Below are 18379 nucleotides of genomic sequence, written 5' to 3'. Positions count from 1 at the left end.
AAAATTCTCTAATCGTTTACTCACACTCATGCCATCCCAGATGAGTATGACTTTCTTTCATCTGCTGAACACAAACAAAGATTTTTAGAAGAATTTCTCAGCTCTGTAGGTCCATACAATGTAAAATGTATAGGTGCCAAAATTTTGAAGCTCCACAATCCACATAAGGGCAACATAAAAGTACTCTAGACGACTCTGGTGGTTAAATCCATATCTTCAAAAGCGATATGATAGGTGTGGGTGCGAAACAGATCAATATTCACATTTTCCATCTGTTTTTGGTGATTCACATTCTTCATGCATATCGCCGCCTTCTGGACGGGGGAGAATTTATGAAATAAAATTACTTATAAAATGTATCTGTTTCTCACCCACACCTATCATATCATGTCTGAAGATATGGATTTAACCACTGGAGTAATACTGATTAATTTTATGCTCCCTTTATGTGAATTTTGGAGCTTCAAAATTTTGGCACCCATTCACTTGCATTGTGAGGATCTACAAAGCTGAAATATTCTTCTAAAAATCTTAATTTGTGTTCTGCAGAAGAAAGAACATCATACACATCAGGGATGCCCTGAGGGTGAGTAAATCATGAGAGGATTTTCTTTTTTTTTTTGGTGAACTATCTTTAAATAGTCCTGCGGTGTGACAAATTATTTTTTACAAGTACAAATATTCCATGTAGTCTCTATGTAATTAATTTAAAGCCATTAAAGCTGCATGAGCCGCTTCTTGCTTGCTAAAGTTTGCCTTTAGACATTAAGACATGATTTTCTGTAAAGTTGCTTTGAAACATTATACTGTATGTTGTGTAAAGTGATAAACAAATGAAGTTGAAAAAAAAATAGCAAAATGCTGTTCTAAATAATTTTTAGATGTGCAGCATGTCACACCACAGGACATGTCAACTTCTCAAAAGTATTTAATGTGATAGCTTTGTACACTTTTACACTACCTGTGTATGTATGGCATCACTCAAAACGTGAAATCACATAAAGTAACAAATGACACATTTCTAGTCCTAAAAATTCTATTGAATATCGATTCCTACACATTTTCCTCTTTCCACTGTCCCTCAGGGCTTCCTTGCGGCTGTGCTGATCAGTTTGTGCCTGTGTGTGCACGTAATGGACGCACATACCCCAGTGCCTGTGTTGCGCGCTGTGCTGGCTTTCGAGACAGTCAGTTAGTTTTCGGGTCCTGCAGAAGCATCGATCCCTGCTCGCCAAACCCTTGCCAAAGGAACCAAAGGTTTGAACCTTCAGACCATTTATTTCCTAATTACTCAAAATCAGATGATTTATCAAAGGGTCAGTAACACCTAAGCATACGTTTATTAACCTAACAAAGTAGTCTTACCTTGACTTTACAGTGCATTAAACAAAATTTCAAAGCTTTAACAAAGGTAGGAATTTCACATTTCTGCACCTTCTGATAGGATTGTCTGCTTGGCTTCCATTGTAAGTTCATCAATGTTAACATGTTTTTCATGTTAACATGTTTGTTTTTACAAACTAAGAGATTAATCTCAACTATCTCTTTTGTGGCAATGCATCTTAGATTATATTTAACCCTAAATATTCCTTTAAAACATTAGTTGTTCAAGCATTATGCATTAAAATAATGCAATGCATCTTAAGACCTGCTTATAAAAGCAGTATTAGCATTTTTGTGTTTGTGTGAGCTTGTGAACAATCTGAATTTACAGATTGTCAAGAAGGGGTCTTTCAAGGGTCTGGAGCTCAGATTAGACTTTTTCACCTACAAGCTTTACTTCAGCTTTTTCTTCCTCTGCTAACTTCCCCCAGCTTAGCTTGGACCATCTAGACTCATTGTTTGTTCAGGTGTCTCGCAGTTTCCTTCTCTAGTCTACAACAATTCTGCCTGGAAGAGGACTGTGGGGGGGACCCTGTTTGTGTAACCCTTCCTCTGAAATCATCCTGCCATTTGATTAGCCCTTGTGGCCTAAATGGATCAGTCCTCTCTGGGAAACTCGCCACATGTGAACATATGGGTTTCACAGTGAGTGTGGATGAAGCAATGGAAACTCGAAGATATACAGCTCTGTAAGAAATTAAGAGACCACTGCAAAATTATCAGTTTCTCTGGATTTACTATTTATAGGTATGTGTTTGAGTAAAATGAAAATTTTTGTTTTATTCTATGAAGTACTGTCAACATTTCTCCCAAATTCCAAATAAAAATATTGCCATTTAGAGCATTTATTTGCAGAAAATGACAACTGGCCAAAATAACCAAAAAGATGCAGTGTTTTCAGACCTTGAATAATGCAAAGAAAACAAATTCATAGTCATTTTTAAACAACACAATACTAATGTTTTAACTTAGGAAGAGTTCAGAAATCAATATTTGGTGGAATAACCCTGATTTTCAATCACAGCTTTCTTGCATCTTGCATGTTCTTTACCAGTCTTTCACATTGCTGTTGGGTGACTTTATGCCACTCCTGGCACACAAATTCAAGCAGCTCGGCTTTGTTTGATGGCTTGTGGCCATCCATCTTCCTCTTGATCACATTCCAGAGGTTTTCAATGGGGTTCAGGTCTGGAGATTGGGCTGGCCATGACAGGGTCTTGATCCGGTGGTCCTCCATCCACACCTTGATTGACCTGGCTGTGTGGCATGGAGCCTGCTGGAAAATCCAATCCTCAGAGTTGGGAAACATTGTCAGAGCAGAAGGAAGCAAGTTTTCTTCCAGGATAACCTTGTACGTGGCTTGATTCATGTGTCCTTCACAAAGATGAATCTGCCCGATTCCAGCCTTGCTGAAGCACCCCCAGATCATCACCGATCGGCCATTAGGGCTGGGCAAATGCAGTGGGGGCTCCGTAGCGCCCCCTTGAAAATGGGCATGCATGGGGGGCTCTGTAGCACCCCCATTTTCACCTACAGTCACGAAAATTGGTACATATATAGATCTCATCAAGCCAGACAACTTTCATGCTGACAGTCATAAGCTCCGCCCAACAGGAAGTTGGCCATTTTGGATTGTTTGAAAAATGCATGCTCTGGAATTTGAAATACTCCTCCTAGGGGATTCATGTTACAGGTACCAAATGTGGGCAACATCATGCCAAGATATTGACGATGCTAAATTGCAAACAGATTTTTGATATGTCGAACGGTGTTGCCATGGCTACGCAATAACTAATTTTAAATAATGTGAAACAGGAAGTGTCTCTGCATGCACTGTTTGATTTACATCAAAATTGAGCCGTATGTTTGGTCTTGTGGGCTGATATGGCTATTGTGGATCACGGTTGTAGTGCCACCAAATGGCAGAAGTGTGCCACTTTTAACAGACTTTGAAATATCCCTCTTATGTTTACCTGAAGTGCTTAATTTTTTTTAGAATAATGTCAAGACAGTGCAGATTGGATTCTTGATATTTTATATAGTGTTGCCATGGCAACACATTAAATGTCATTATTCCTTTTTATGTATATTTACATGTTTTTGAGGTACTTGGCATGCTTGAATTTTCATGATATTTTGCACACACATCAGAGTTGTCGGCCATTAGTTGTAGTTTACTGTAGTTTTAAATGATAAACCGTACTTCTGATTAAGATCTATAATTAACATATTTTAAATTGGTTAATTTAATGTTAAATCTCCTGGAATTTCTTTTTTCTTTTCATTTCTTTTTCAGATGTGCTCTAATTCGTACAGTATAAAGACACACTAGACTACTAATATATGCTTATTCTGTGCATTGTTTACTTTTTGTGTCAAATCACATTCATTTTATCCACCAACAGTGCACGGTCACTTTAATTGAGCGTGAGCGGTGCAGCAAAAATAGACTCCTGCTGCACTGCAGCTCATGCTACGCTCTGACACGCTGCTGATGCTTCCGATGTGAATGCTCTAATCTGTTATTATGGATGGTGAAAAAAATACGCTCTGCTCACGCGCCAATCACACTTGTGATGTGAAACGGGCGTTACACCATATCACACTGATAGTTATGCTGGTAGCACATCCTGATAGGTATTTTCTGGCTGACAAGATGTGCTACCTAGGTTTTTAACACCTTTAATGCTGTTGTAGTATATACCAACAGGTTCTCCCATGCCTCAACATGTGCTACCCAGGTTTAGGCTTTACATATGACTGTTTTCACTGCTGGTAGCACGTCCTTAGCAGGTAGCACAGATTGTCAGAACACCGGCAGTTTTTCTTGCGTACCACCACTTCTCAGAGTGTCCTAGTATGAAGTAATATCTTTATTTAATCTAAGTCAGTGATACGATGAGGCCAGCCAATCACTTTTATCTGACCTTCCAAATGATTTTGATAAAATCGCAGCAGTAAACATCCGAGCTCTCTCTGCACAAAACTCAGTGGTGAGTTTAACAACACTCGACACATGCAGCAACAGCATTGGCGGTCATCAGGCTATCCATGGTCCAGTTCCGGACAGGAGCACGCATGTTTAAGCTTGTCTGGCCATAGTTCAGTTACACTCTTTTCAAAAACATGAACCAACAATTTTTAGGTGAGTGCATTTTATTGCATCTTATTCAATCAAAAATTCATCATTGTTTATCCGCTGGGTGCAGTCAAAACTACAAACTTAAAAAAATTTCAAAGCTGTTACAGAAGTGATGTCAGTTCATATGCACAACCTTTCTTTCACAAAAGATAAATCGCTGATGAAAACCAAAGCTTCAAAGAAAATACACAGGAAAATTAGCATTTTATTGTCATTTCTTTTCTGTAGTGCTCGTAAAAAGATTATGTGATGTGTCACTGAACTTGCCTATGCATAAATCCTGACAGTGTTTAGTTGTATACAGGTGTGTCAGCAACACAACAATCCTGAACATCATCAAATCAGTTTGTTCATCGTTTCTTATGATTATTTATTATCTGCAAAGTATATGGCTCCTGTGTGCAAATTCATGTGTGCAGGACAAGAAAAGGCTAATTGTCCCCTCACTGAATGGGAGGATAATAATAATAAAAAAGGAAAAACAGACATTATGCATTTTTTTCAGTTTTAGGCTACATTATTTTGTGTAAAAAGAGAGTTCTACATTAGATTGCCGTTGTTCTCTTATGTGGGCTGATATGGTCAAAGATAGACTTAAGCAGGTCTAAATATTCTTCCTCAGATTTAATAAACAGTAATCCTGCATTGTATGTTTTATTTTCAAAGTTAATCAAAACCTATTTGTTAGTTGAGGGTGCAATGTTTGTTATTCAGCCAGATCTTAAGAAGGAATTTATAACCAGACTCAAATGTTAAATACCCCTTGAAATATAGTAATTACATACTATTTTAATGTAAATAAATGCATAATATTAACAGTTTTATTTTTGTGTTAGGAAAGATAAATATTCACATGTTTTTGAAGTACATGGCATGCTTGAATTTTCGTGATATTTTGCACACCCATCAGAGTTGTCAGCCATTAAGCCTGGGCAAAAGTTAACATATGGTCGTGGCTGGGGAGCTCTGTAGCACCACCTTTTGACAAAAGTGGTGGGGTCAGTTTCTTCTACGGTCACCAATCTTGCTAGATATATTGTTCTCATCAAGCTGGACAACTTTCAGAATTACAGTCATTAGCTCCACCCAACAGGAAGTCGGCCATTTTGGATTGAATGTGCTTTTTTTTTTTTTAATTGCAGGCCTTTAACTTTTGAATACTCCTCGTAGGGGATTCACGTGACTGGTACCAAACTTAGGCAATATTATGCCAAGACATTGAAGATGATAAATTGTGAATGGATTTTTTATATTTTGAATGGTGTTGCCTTGGCAAGGCAATAAATTAAGGGCAAAAATGTGAAATAGGAAGTTCCTTATAACTTCTGTGTGCATTGTATGATTTTGATGAAAATTCAGCCGTATGTTTTGTAATGGGGCTGATCACATGGATGTGACTATTTTGGGTCACGGTCATAGCACCACCACCTGGCAGCAGGAAGTGTGGCTCTTACAACAGACTTTAAAATAGTCCTCTTATATTTACCTAAATTGCTTCAAAATTGTTTAGAATAATGTCAGATGCCAAATACATGTGTCCACCTTGCATTGTTTTCCGAAAGCCACCGGGTGGAAATGGACCCATGGTGCTTGGACCCATCATCGCTGCTTGCAGCTATATTTTGTTTATTAGTGCTGCTTGCTTAGGCAAGTATCAATATTACTAAAGAACAAAGGGTTAGGTGTTTTTCAAAAGTAGTATAAAGTATTAAACATGTAACTCATCTCACATTGTTTTTTGCTTCAGACATAAAGGATACCTCAAATCATACAACTTGTTGAAGAAGTGTGCTGTTTCTTTCCTAACCAATCAGACTTATGATTTTCGCCTGGTGGGCAAAATAATTAAATTAACTTGCACTGAAGGAGGGACCCAGGCCATATCATAGAGACATGTAAATGTTTGTTTTACTGCATTCATTACCTACAATACTGGCCAAAATTTTATTTTCTACAAACATCAATTAAGCATCTTTTTGTCAATCTCCCCTTCTACAACAAGTGCTGTTCCACAGCTGTCTTATGTAACACATAGCAATGCATGTTGCGTAACACCTCCTTGGCCCAGTGTTCAAAGGAAGGCTTTTCACCATCATTTGTTCCTTGGTAAACAAAATGGTAAAATGACGAACCCCTGATGTTAAACACCTGAGGTACTTTTATGATGGTAACCTCAGTACACTGAAATAGAGTACCAAGTCAGGTTACCATAGACAGAGATGTGAAGGACAAACCTGGCCCATATTATTAGCATAAACTATTTACTGTTGGCCTTTGTATGGTGTATTCATGGAACTTATCTGGAATAAATTTTCGGTCCTGTTTGTCATTACAGCCTGATTTAACACTTTAGAGTTTAGAATGTTTACATAATAACAAATATATATATACATATTTATATATATTTAAATATACAAAAATATAAAAATGTTATATATATAAGGCATGTAACGATATAAAATTTCACAATATGATACGAGCACCCACAAATGTTTCACTCTTATTCACACTTATTCAAGGATTCAACATAAATGTCTTTTAAATCATAAATGCCACAAAAGTGACTGACATTGGCAAAAAAAAAAAAAAAAAAAAAAGCAGAGCTCTATAATAAAGTAACTTAAACAGCAGCACTTCATTTATTTTTTTGATTGTTATGAGAAAAACTAATATGAACTAAAAATGTTCATGTTTTTCTTGTGAAAATAAGTTTGTCTACACTCTGGTCATTTATATTCGTATATCACTTTTCACAATACACATCTTTTCAAAGCAGCTTTGTAGAAAATCATGCCTTATTGTCTAAAAGCCCCCTGTGAGCAAGATGAAGTTACTGTAGCAAGGAAAAACTCCTTTTAATGTTATATAGTGGTGAAAAACAACTTGAGAGAAACCTGACCTCTGGTTTTATGATATATGTACATAATCCAATATTATTTAGCCATTTGAGCAAAAACTGATTGGCATATATAATTATTTTTTTCCCCTCTTCCCCCGTTTCACTTTGCAAAAGTGTAAAAAACTTGTAACAAATAAATATTATATATTTATTTATTTTTGTATTTTTTTTAGGACAAATCTTGATTTTACATACATTTAATCACTTTACTTACAAAAAAGTGCCAAAAAGTACCACTGTGTTTTATTTGGACATGGTGCAATGGCAATATCATGTTTATTGGGACATGTACCATGGTAGCACAGTGGCATTCTTTGAAGTACCTTGGAGTAGTACCATGAGAATACCATTGTACATAAAAATTGTGATCCTTTAGTTCCATGTATATATAAAATTGCCATGGTATTATTATTTGATACCATCAAAGTGCCATGGTACCATCACGTTTTTGTTCAGAGTTGAATGAGTTTACTCTCCCGTGGAATTGGATTTGTTTTGTTTTTTTTAATTAACAGACTAATAACAGACAAATTATAGTTAAGAGAAATGGAGTATATATATATATATATATATATATATATATATATATATATATATATATATATATATATATATATATTAAATGTAATGTGCTAGTATGAAATGATATAACAGCTATTAAAATTTATATACTGTATATATATATACTATTTATATGTAATAATGAGAGTAAATGTTGTGTGTTTATTTGTTCACAGGTGCATTCCTAAACGGCAAGTGTGTTTAACGGACCTGTTAGACTATCCCTGCCCACTGTACGAGTGTGTTACTCGCCCATCCAGCTGTGACCAGAACCAGCTCGATCCAGTTTGTGACACGGATAACATAGAGCATGCCAATCTGTGTCTACTGTACTTACGGAGCAAAACCCTGGCATACATGGGCCATTGTCAGGTAGGAATACATTATAATATGTAGTTAAGGTCAAAAGGTCATGTGAATTTTTGAATAGAATTTTCATTCCCCTTAACTAGAATTCACTTCACAACATGAAATCAAAATAGACTCTGTTTACTTTGTTAATCCTTTTTATTGTGCATGTTACTGTACTCTAAAGAATTGTTATTTTTTTTCATAATCTTTCATCAAGATGTAATTTGCACCACCTCTGGAACAACATTTCGGGTGAGGTCACCTAGTTAATATTAAAGGGGTCATGACATGCCTTTTTTTATTATTTAAATATGTTCCTTGAGGTTCACTTATAATACTATAATATTAATAACTTTTTTCACAAAAAAACAGACATATATTTGTAAAACTTGAACATTTTCCACACTCATTCTGACCCTCTGTCAGAAACGCTCGGTTTTGGTGCTGCTTCTCCTTTAAGACTTGACAGTAAACAGCCACTGTTCTGATTGGCTCTTTGCTCTTGACTGACCTGCTCTCTCTTCTTGTCATCTCACTGCTCACCACTTCTAGGCCGAGCTACAGGAGTGATTAAGTAGGCTTTAATATGTTGTTCTGGAGGCGGTCAGACGCAAATGTCTACCACAGTGTGACATCACAATGTGGAGGAAGTAGAGAACGAGTTGTTTTGGCAGCTTGGTTTCAACAAATGCTCTTTTTGCACTGAAGAGGAAGTTTTGAGTTCTGAAACTTACAGTTTGTTTTTATAGTACAATGAACTCTTACATGCGAAAAGATCAAGGAACATTTGATTCCTCGTGTCATGATCTCTTTAACCAATAGCCGAATAGCTATTTAGGCACTGTTTTAGGCTACTGTTGTAGGTAATTCATCCTTTCTTAAATCTTGACAATGTTTAGCAAAGTAACTTAATGCCAGTAATAAAGGTAATGGCAAAAATAGCCATTTTCAGTAAGCCAGAAGACAACAGAAGACAATTATATTCTGCTTTGTATTTAGAATATGTTCAGTATTCTATGATGTGGCGTGTGGAACTGATGTTGTGCTTCGTATTTTGATGACATGCAATAATCTGTGATGTGGTGAATGACCAGTCTAAGCTTGCGTGGCATTTATTGAGGTCAGATGTGCTTTCTCAAGTATTATTACATTTGAATTTGAAAGCAACCAAAGTTGAAAGCAGCCAAATTTGAAAGCTGCTTTCACTCCACTCTAGACAGAGCTCTTGGCTGAGCTTTCAGATTTAATTGGCACTCCGCATTATTATAAGATCAATATATTTGCTAATTGCTGCTGCTTGAACGCTGCCCTGATGATACAGAACCCTGATGTGAACTGCTTATTACACAGCTCTTAGTAAATTATGTATGAATAAATGAATGAATGATTTATTTGTGTTTTACATTTTCTTGAGAATTATGTGAGAATAAAGAGGCTTTAGAGTGATAGAAAGACATGAAAGTAGCACACATCACAGTAGCATTAGCTCACTGTAATACATGGTGTTTTGGCATGCTTTAATCAATTGATTGCTTTGACAAAACTGCAACATTTCAGTAATGAAATGTGTGTGTGTGTATATATATATATATATATATATATATATAGATGACAGATTGATCTATTAAACTGACTACTAATAGGTGTTATGTGTTGTTTTTAGGATGCTTGCAGGAAGCCCAGACAGGTGTGTGGCCACAATGGAGAAACCTACAGTACAGTGTGTGAAGCTTTCTCAGACCGCATTGCTGTGGACTATCAGGGTCGCTGCCATGCGGTGGGGACGATTGCAGAGTTCACGTCCGACTCAGGGTGTAACGCTGTGCCCTGTCCTCCTCTCTCCACAGAGGGCTGCAATCCAGTCACACCACCTGGTTAGTGCTGTTTCACACCACTCACTTTAGTGTCATGTTATATGCTTTTGAGATGTAGCAACACAGTTTGATTGTTTTGTGCGTTCGCAGGTGCCTGCTGTCCTGTGTGTGCAGGTATGCTACAGATCCTCTGGAACAAAGCGCAGATGAATATCTTCGCTAAGGTAAATAGTTCACTCCGTCTTGTACTGTGTTCTGTCTTGCGAACTCATTCCCTCCTTCTCTGTTGTTTAGAGTTATCAGTGTTCAAAAATGTTTTCTGATTTTAGACATTTGTCAATTGCATTTACACCCTGCAGACAGCAGGTGGCAGCATTGATTGCTGTAAAAGCACCAAATGGGGATTCCCATATAAAGCTCATTACTCCCAAACAGCAGAGTTTACATCACCCACTCTGTATCTCTAAGCACATTAGTCTTTTACAGTGGTCTTTAAGCAGGGTTTTTTTAATGACTTTTAAACAGTGGACTGTATTACAGGATATGAGGACTGGCCTCACATCACAACAGTAATTAAGCAGACGTTACATTTAATAAATGCAGTGAATATGGTTGATAAAGGTTTTCCATTTTTGTACAAATTGTTCAGTGGTATTTGATTTCATGTGCACAAAAACTAGCCATTAAAAGGGTTAGTTGTCCCAAAAATGAAAATTATCCCATTATTTACTCCTTATTTAACCTCATGCCATCCCAGATTTGTGTAACTTTCTTTCTTCTGCAGAACACAAATAGATGTTTAGAAGAATATCTCAGCTCTGTAGGTCCATACAATGCAAGTGAATGGTGGCCAGAACTTTGAAGCTCCAAAAAGCACATAAAGGCAACGTAAAAGTAATCCATACGACACCAGTGGTTTAATCCATGTCTTCGGAAGCAATATAAGTGTGGGTCCTTTTTTACTATAAACCTCCACCTTTGACCAGCTCTGACCAGTAGGTGGTGATATGCATGAAGAATGTGAATCACCATTAAACAAAAGAAGAAGAATGTGGAAGTGAAAGTGGAGATTTATAGGAAAAAAGGACTTAAATATTTATTTATTTTTTCTCACCCACACCTATCGCTTCTGAAGACATGGATCAAACCACTGAATTACTATGAATTACTTTTATGCTTTAAAGTTCTGGTCACTATTCCCTTAAATTATATGGACCTACAGAGCTGAGATACTCTTCTAAATATCTTAATTTCTGTTCTGCAGAAGAAAGAAAGTCATATATATCTGGGATGGTCTTTAGATGAGTAAATTATGAGCTAATTTTAATTTTTTGGGTGAACTATTCCTTTAAAGACCCATGGAAACAAAATTGTAGATTTGTGGCTTTTAGTCTTTGAGCTTTGAGGCTGTCTATATGCTGGTGTTCTCTTTAAAGTTGACTAAATTAACTTAGCTGCACATTTATAATGTAATCTTTCTCTTTCTGTTAAACTGTCCAAAAATATGCATGCAAACGGCATATCATTTTTTGACCAATAAAATGCTTTCTAGAATGAAAATGTACTGCACCTCCCCCTAATACCACCTGACACAGACAAAAGCAAAAGCAAGTAGCAAATCATTGTTTGTAGCTGTGAACTAAACTAAATGCTTTTGGCTATTTAAAAAAAAAAAAAGAAAGACCTTTAGATATGTCCATTCCCAACACACGAAAATATGTGAGCACAGAAAAGAAAACTGTGCTCATCAAGCCTTTTCATTGGGGTCTTTAAAATGAGCCCCCTTGTTCACTTGTTCACAGCTGAACAGGAATCAGCCCATGACGGTGCACGACATCCTGAAAATCCTGCGGCTGCACATCTCTGTCCCTCAGTGTGACATCTTCGGCTATCTGAGCATCAACTCTGAGATCATCATCCTTATTGTGCCTGTTGACCAGCAGCCTACACCACTGCAGGTGTGTGTTCAGTGTGTGTGTGTGTGTGTGTGTGTGTGCACATGACGGTGTTGCTAGGACTGATTAATTTTGTCTTCTTAATCTGCTTAATAAATAAATATAAATGGATGAATCTCAAAGGAATATTCAGTATATTTCATGCCAAAATCAAAAGAAATTAAATATACATGTTTGCATATATGGTTTAAATATTTTTATATATACAGTATATAAAGACAATTAATACTATTTCAAATATTTTATAAAATGTTAAAATATATATTTTTTATATTTTTAAATAATATATAATACATTTATATATATATATATATATATATATATATATATATATATATATATATATATATATATATATATATGTATTATATATTATTTAAAAATAAATAAAATATCATAAATAAAGTCCCTTACAATAAATACTACCATCACAGATATTTAAAATTGTGATTTAAAGATTACTTTCACTTTTAAGTAGGCTACTGAGAATTTGGCAAGGGAAATGTGCTTCATTGTCATCAAAATAATGTCCTAAAAATAGGCTTCATTTTCTTTGTGCAAAAATATTTTTTTTCTTTCTTTTGATTTTGGGGTGAAATTTAACTTGGACATCAAATATCAATACATTAAAGGGATAGTTCATCCAAAAATGAAAGTTCTCTCATCAGTTACTCAACCTCATGACATCCCATATCTGTATGACTTTCTTTCATCTGCTGAACACAAATTAATATTTTTAGAAGAATTTTTCAGCTCTGTTGGTCCATAAAATGCAAGTGAATGGTGACCAGAACTCTGAAGGTCCAAAAAGGACATAAAGGCAGCATAAAAGACAATGTGGTAAATTCATGTCTTCAGAAGTGATATGATAGGTGTGGGTGAGAAACGGATTAATATTTAAGTCCTTTTTTACTATAAATCTCCTCTTTCACTTTCGCATTCTGGTTTGGAATTTACTTTCACTTTCACATACAGCCCCCTGCTGGTTGGGGGTGGTCAAAGGTGGAGATATTTATAGTAAAAAAAGACTTTAATATTGATCTTTTTCTCACCCAAACCTATCATATCGCTTCTGAATACATGGATTACTTTAATGCTGCCTGTATGTCCTTTTTGGACCTTCTGAGTTCTGATCACCATTCACTTGCATTGTATGGTCCTACAGAGTTGAGATATTTTTCAAATGCATAATTACATGATAAGTATATTGCATAGAATGCTTAATTTTTTTATGTATTTATATAAAAAGTTAAAGGCACCGAAAATTGTTTATCCAAGAACAGATTTACATTGTTATTGAAATACATTAATAATCATTTGTACAATTATGGCTCTTTTTAACAATATTTTTCTTTGAAATTATGATCAGTCTGCTCATTAATTCATCAAACAATTAAGTAGACTTTGTACAAAGACAGCAATTTAGTTTATTGTCTGTATTCACAGGCAAGCCAGCAAATTAAACTACTAGCATGCCGAGAAATGTCTCCACCCCCTTCATTCCCTAGCGCATATTTTCATGCGGTTGCATCATGCTCCAGATGTTCCTCAAATTTGCCTAAAAATATTAAAGCTGTCTACAAGGACTTACTGCCCTGTTTCTGCAGAGACACAGATATTGCTGCTAAAAGATCTGTTCCTGTCTCTTGTGATTCCATAGATTGAAGCCTGCAGTAAAGAAGCGGAGAACATCGACTCCCTTATAAACTCTGGAAGCCCCACACTTGTGTCCCATGTGCCCCTGTCTGCCTTCCTCAACTCTGAGGTCAAACTTTCCACCATCAGTTCAGCTGCTACCACTACCCCCCTCTCTTTCTCCCTCTGTCTCTTCCTCTTCTGTCTCCTCCTTTCTTTAACAGGGACCCCATTTCCCTCGTAACCCCACGTTGCCAAGCAACACTATTACATGTTTGACCTCTGATCTTCAAAGTCACGACAGGAAGCCGTTCCAGTCAACGTCGTCTCGACAATCAATACACTGCAGAAGACAAGGACAATCAAGTTCCAACTTAATGACATGAAAAAGTTTGGAATTCGTGGACATTTTGTCTTACACAATTAAGGACTTCCTCGAAAGGAAACTGTACTACGTTGTCTTGCATAGTCACTGACTGAAAATGGTGGAGCGAAAGAGTAAATGAACAAACAGGAGAGTTAGAGACAGCACAACATCTCAGATGTCAGGTTTAAATACAAGACGATTGCTGCTTTTAGATGTCTCACTGGCCCAATTAATCATGCACATATCAGCTTTCAAAACACTATTGTATCTTAGTAAAAAAAAAAAGACCTGAAATTAGGGGAGGCCAGGGGCATTTCTAACACACTAAATTTCTTCATTCACAAAGACGATAGAGAGAAGAAACTTATTCAGCACATGCTCAGTATTCTCTCTCTGCCTGAGGAAAGGTTTTTGAATTGTGATACATTTTCAACAAAAACATGATTTTATCCAATATTTTTCTTCTGTCTAAAGTTTGGTGCATTTGAAGTATCTATTATCTCAGTTGAACAAGTGACTCCCAGTGGCCAAAGCTGGAAGTGTCATTGACTAGTTTCCAAATGAAATGTCCACAGGGTGGCGGTAAAAGCTAGTTGTATTTTTAGTTGTAAATCGTGTCATACATTCAAAAGCAATGCATATTTTGATAACTCTGCATCCTAACCCAAACCCCAACCCTAAACTTAATTGTCAGTAGAGTGAAAATTTTATTTTAGAGTGAAAATACAATCACCAATGTGAACATGGTTACTTCCCAGACTGATCTCACAGTGAAATCAGAAAGAGTAGGTTGACTTTTCTTTAGCTGAAATCAGTCTGTGCTTATTGAAATTCGAAACACTGCCCCCAGTGGCACGTGTGAGCTCCATTTTCAGGGTGAAATGTCCACAGAGGGGTGCCAAAAGCGAGTCGTAAAGCAAGTTGTTTCAGCTGTATATGCAGTAATACAGTGAAGTGGAAAGCATGTTTTTTACACTGAACCTCCCAAACCCCAAACCTAACCTAACCATCAGTGGAGTAAAAATGTATTGTTAGAGGAAAAAATGCAACCTCCAAATTGCACTTGCCGCTGATTATACAAACATGATTACTTGCTGGTTTCAATGCGGGATCTGAACCTGGATCTCCCATGCTGCTGATACAACATGTTTCAGGTTGCACCACAGGGAAAGGTAAACATGTTGGAACCGATGCAGTAATGTATGATAGGAGATGGCGCTAATCAGTGAGTTGGCATAATGTGGCCGATTCTAGTGTACCAGAAGTATCCTAACAACATGCTGACCTCCCGTGTGATTTCCATCAAAATATCTAGTTTTAAACAATATACAGTATTTTATTAAAAAGTATTTCATTTAGCAAAAAGGATTTGAGACAATTAGAGTGTTGGTCCCACTTAAACTTGTGCTTTAAACACACATCATTCTGAACAGCTAAAAGAATAAGTACCATATAAAGGAGAAACATATTCAATAAATATAATACAGTTGAATTCAGAAGTTTACATACACTTAGGTTGAAGTCATAAAAACACATTTTTTAACCACTCCACAGATTTCATATTAGCAAACTATAGTTTTGGCAAGTTGTTTAGGACATCTACTTTGTGCATAACACAAGTCATTTTTCCAACAGTTGTTTACAGACAGATTGTTTCACTTTTAATTGACTATATCACAATTCCAGTGGGTCAGAATTTTACATACACTAAGTTAACTGTGCCTTTAAGCAGCTTGGAAAATTCCAGAAAATGATGTCAAGCCTTTAGGCAATTAGACAGTTAGCTTCTAATAGGCTAATTGGAGTCAATTGGAGGTGTATCTGTGGAGGAATTTTAAGGCCTACCTTCAAACTCAGTGCCTCTTTGCTTGATATCAATGGACAATCAAAAGAAATCAGCCAAGAACTCAGAAAACAAATTGTGGACCTCCACAAGTCTGGTTCATCCTTGGGAGCAATTTCCAAACGCCTGAAGGTACCACGTTCATCTGTACAAACAATAGTACGCAAGTATAAACACCATGGGACCACACAGCCATCATACCGCTCAGGAAGGAGACACATTCTGTCTCCTAGAGATGAATGTAGATGGGGCAAAAAGTGCAAATCAATCCCAGAACAACAGCACAGGATCTTGTGAAGATGCTGGAGGAAACAGGTAGACAAGTATCTATATCCACAGTAAAACAAGTCCTATATCGACATAACCTGAAAGGCTGTTCTGCAAGGAAGAAGCCACTGCTCCAAAACCACCATAAAAAAGCCAGTCTACAGTTTGCATGTGCACATGGGGACAAAGATCTTACTTTTTGGAGAAGTGTCCTCTGGTCTGATGAAACAAAAATGTAACTGTCTGGCCATAATAACCATCATTATGTTAGGAGGAAAAAGGGTGAGGCTTGCAAGCTTAAGAACACCATCCCAACCGTGAAGCATGGGGGTGGCAGCATCATGTTTTGGGGGTACTTTGCTGCTTCACAAAACTGGTGCATTTCACAAAATAGATGGCATCATGAGTAAGGAAAATTATGTGGATATATTGAAGCAACATCTCAAGACATCAGCCAGGAAGTTAAAGCTCAGTCGCAAATGGGTCTTCCAAATGGACAATGACCCCAAGCATACCTCCAAAGTTGTGGCAAAATGGCTTTAGGACAACAAAGTCAGGGTATTGGAGGGGCCATCACAAAGCCCTGACCTCAGTCCGATAGACAATTTGTGGGCAGAACTGAAAAAGCGTGTGCGAGCAAGGAGGCCTAAGAACCTGACTCAGTTACACCAGTTCTGTCTGGAGGAATGGGCCAAAATTCCAGCAACTCATTATGAGAAGCTTGTGGAAGGCTACCCAAAACATTTGACCCAAGTTAAACAATTTAAAGGCAATGCTACCAAATACTAACAAAGTGTATTTAAACTTCTGACCCTCTGGGAATGTGATGAAAGGAATAAAAGCTGAAATAAATCATTCTCTCTACTATTATTCTGACATTTCACATTCTTAAAATAAAGTAGTGATCCTAACTGACCTAAAACAGGGAATGTTTTCTATGGTTAAATGTCAGGAATTGTGAAAAAGGTGTATGTAAACTTCTGATTTCAAATGTAAATAAGTATTAAAGCAATGCTATTATTGCTTTGATGTGTGCTGTGATTTGAGAGACGCGTTAATATCATTTTTTGTTTTTGTTTATTTAATCACTGTTATACTCGATCCTGGTATGGGGTGATTGTACCACTCTGCCTTTGTGTATTAAATTCCATATTATGTTCTAGTCTTTCTCAATATAAATCTATTTATGGTACGGTTATTACTCACCTATATAAATGTTTCTTATACAAAGAGATTACAGGTAAATTTGTAATAATCTGTGAGTTGTGAAGGAAAATGTAAAAAAAAAAAAAAAAAATGCCCCCAGTCTCTCCTAATACACCTAACAAGAAAATGTGACTTTTCAGCCACGTCTGAGAGACATATATATATATATATACTGTATATATTGTTCCTCGTAGTTGAAAAATCAAACAAAGAAACAAAAAAGAGGAACTCCAGCCATGTAATCAAATGACAATCATACTGCTTATCCATAAAGTGGTAAAAACCATATGCCTTTCTTATAAAGTTTATACAGTATATATAATTATGTATGTGTGTGTGTATAGATTTTTTTTTTAAATATGAATTATTGCAAAAACTTTATGTTAATAAGAGAAGCAAATTGTTTTATTTTGAGATGTTTCTGATAAAAACATCACAATGTGCCATTTATAATCTAAAGCTTGCATGTGAATTCTGAAGTATTGTTTTGTCATGTTGTTGAGCTGAAAGTGTTGTGTACATGCCTATAACACATTAAAGGACACCTTTTTTCAAACAGTATTATTTTGCTTAGGCAGCTGTGTAGCATGGTGGGATGGGCTTTATTGTGTCCTGTCTGTTTGTCTTATGTCTGTAACGCTTCCCATGTATATTTTTTTATATGATTATAATAAATGTGTTTATATTGCTTGAGGATTTCATCAGAATGCCATGTTTGATGTCCTGGTTGAGACTCTATTTCACACATTTTGAAAACATGTATGTGATACGTGTTGCATATCATGCACAAAGGGGTCATATCATAATTTTTTTCCAACCTGAACTCATTGAAGCAGGTTACTATACCTAATTTTTTGCAAAACAATTTTTACGTGGCTCATTGTACATATCGTGGCTGTTTCCTAGTCAAATGAACACTGGAGTATAGGATTAATTTGATCTCAAAATAACACAAA

At 36.3% G+C, this 18379-nt stretch overlaps 1 protein-coding gene across 1 annotated transcript in view; it reads left to right on the top strand.

The window, feature by feature from the left end:
* LOC127434725 (reversion-inducing cysteine-rich protein with Kazal motifs-like) overlaps positions 1-18124 on the top strand; it is an 80687-nt gene extending 62563 nt beyond the window's left edge. The window contains exons 16-21 of the mRNA XM_051687661.1: positions 1086-1257; positions 8162-8357; positions 10000-10210; positions 10301-10374; positions 11953-12108; positions 13766-18124. Of these exons, the coding sequence (XP_051543621.1) occupies positions 1086-1257; positions 8162-8357; positions 10000-10210; positions 10301-10374; positions 11953-12108; positions 13766-13984 (1028 nt within the window). The 3' untranslated portion in view covers positions 13985-18124. The remainder of the gene's footprint in view (positions 1-1085; positions 1258-8161; positions 8358-9999; positions 10211-10300; positions 10375-11952; positions 12109-13765) is intronic.
* Positions 18125-18379: the final 255 nt, after the last annotated feature.

Source organism: Myxocyprinus asiaticus, chromosome 44, assembly GCF_019703515.2.
Source record: "Myxocyprinus asiaticus isolate MX2 ecotype Aquarium Trade chromosome 44, UBuf_Myxa_2, whole genome shotgun sequence".
NCBI classification, from domain to species: Eukaryota; Metazoa; Chordata; class Actinopteri; order Cypriniformes; family Catostomidae; genus Myxocyprinus; species Myxocyprinus asiaticus.
Note: the sequence above shows the minus strand (reverse complement) of the source record. Positions and strands in the feature narration are given on the sequence as shown.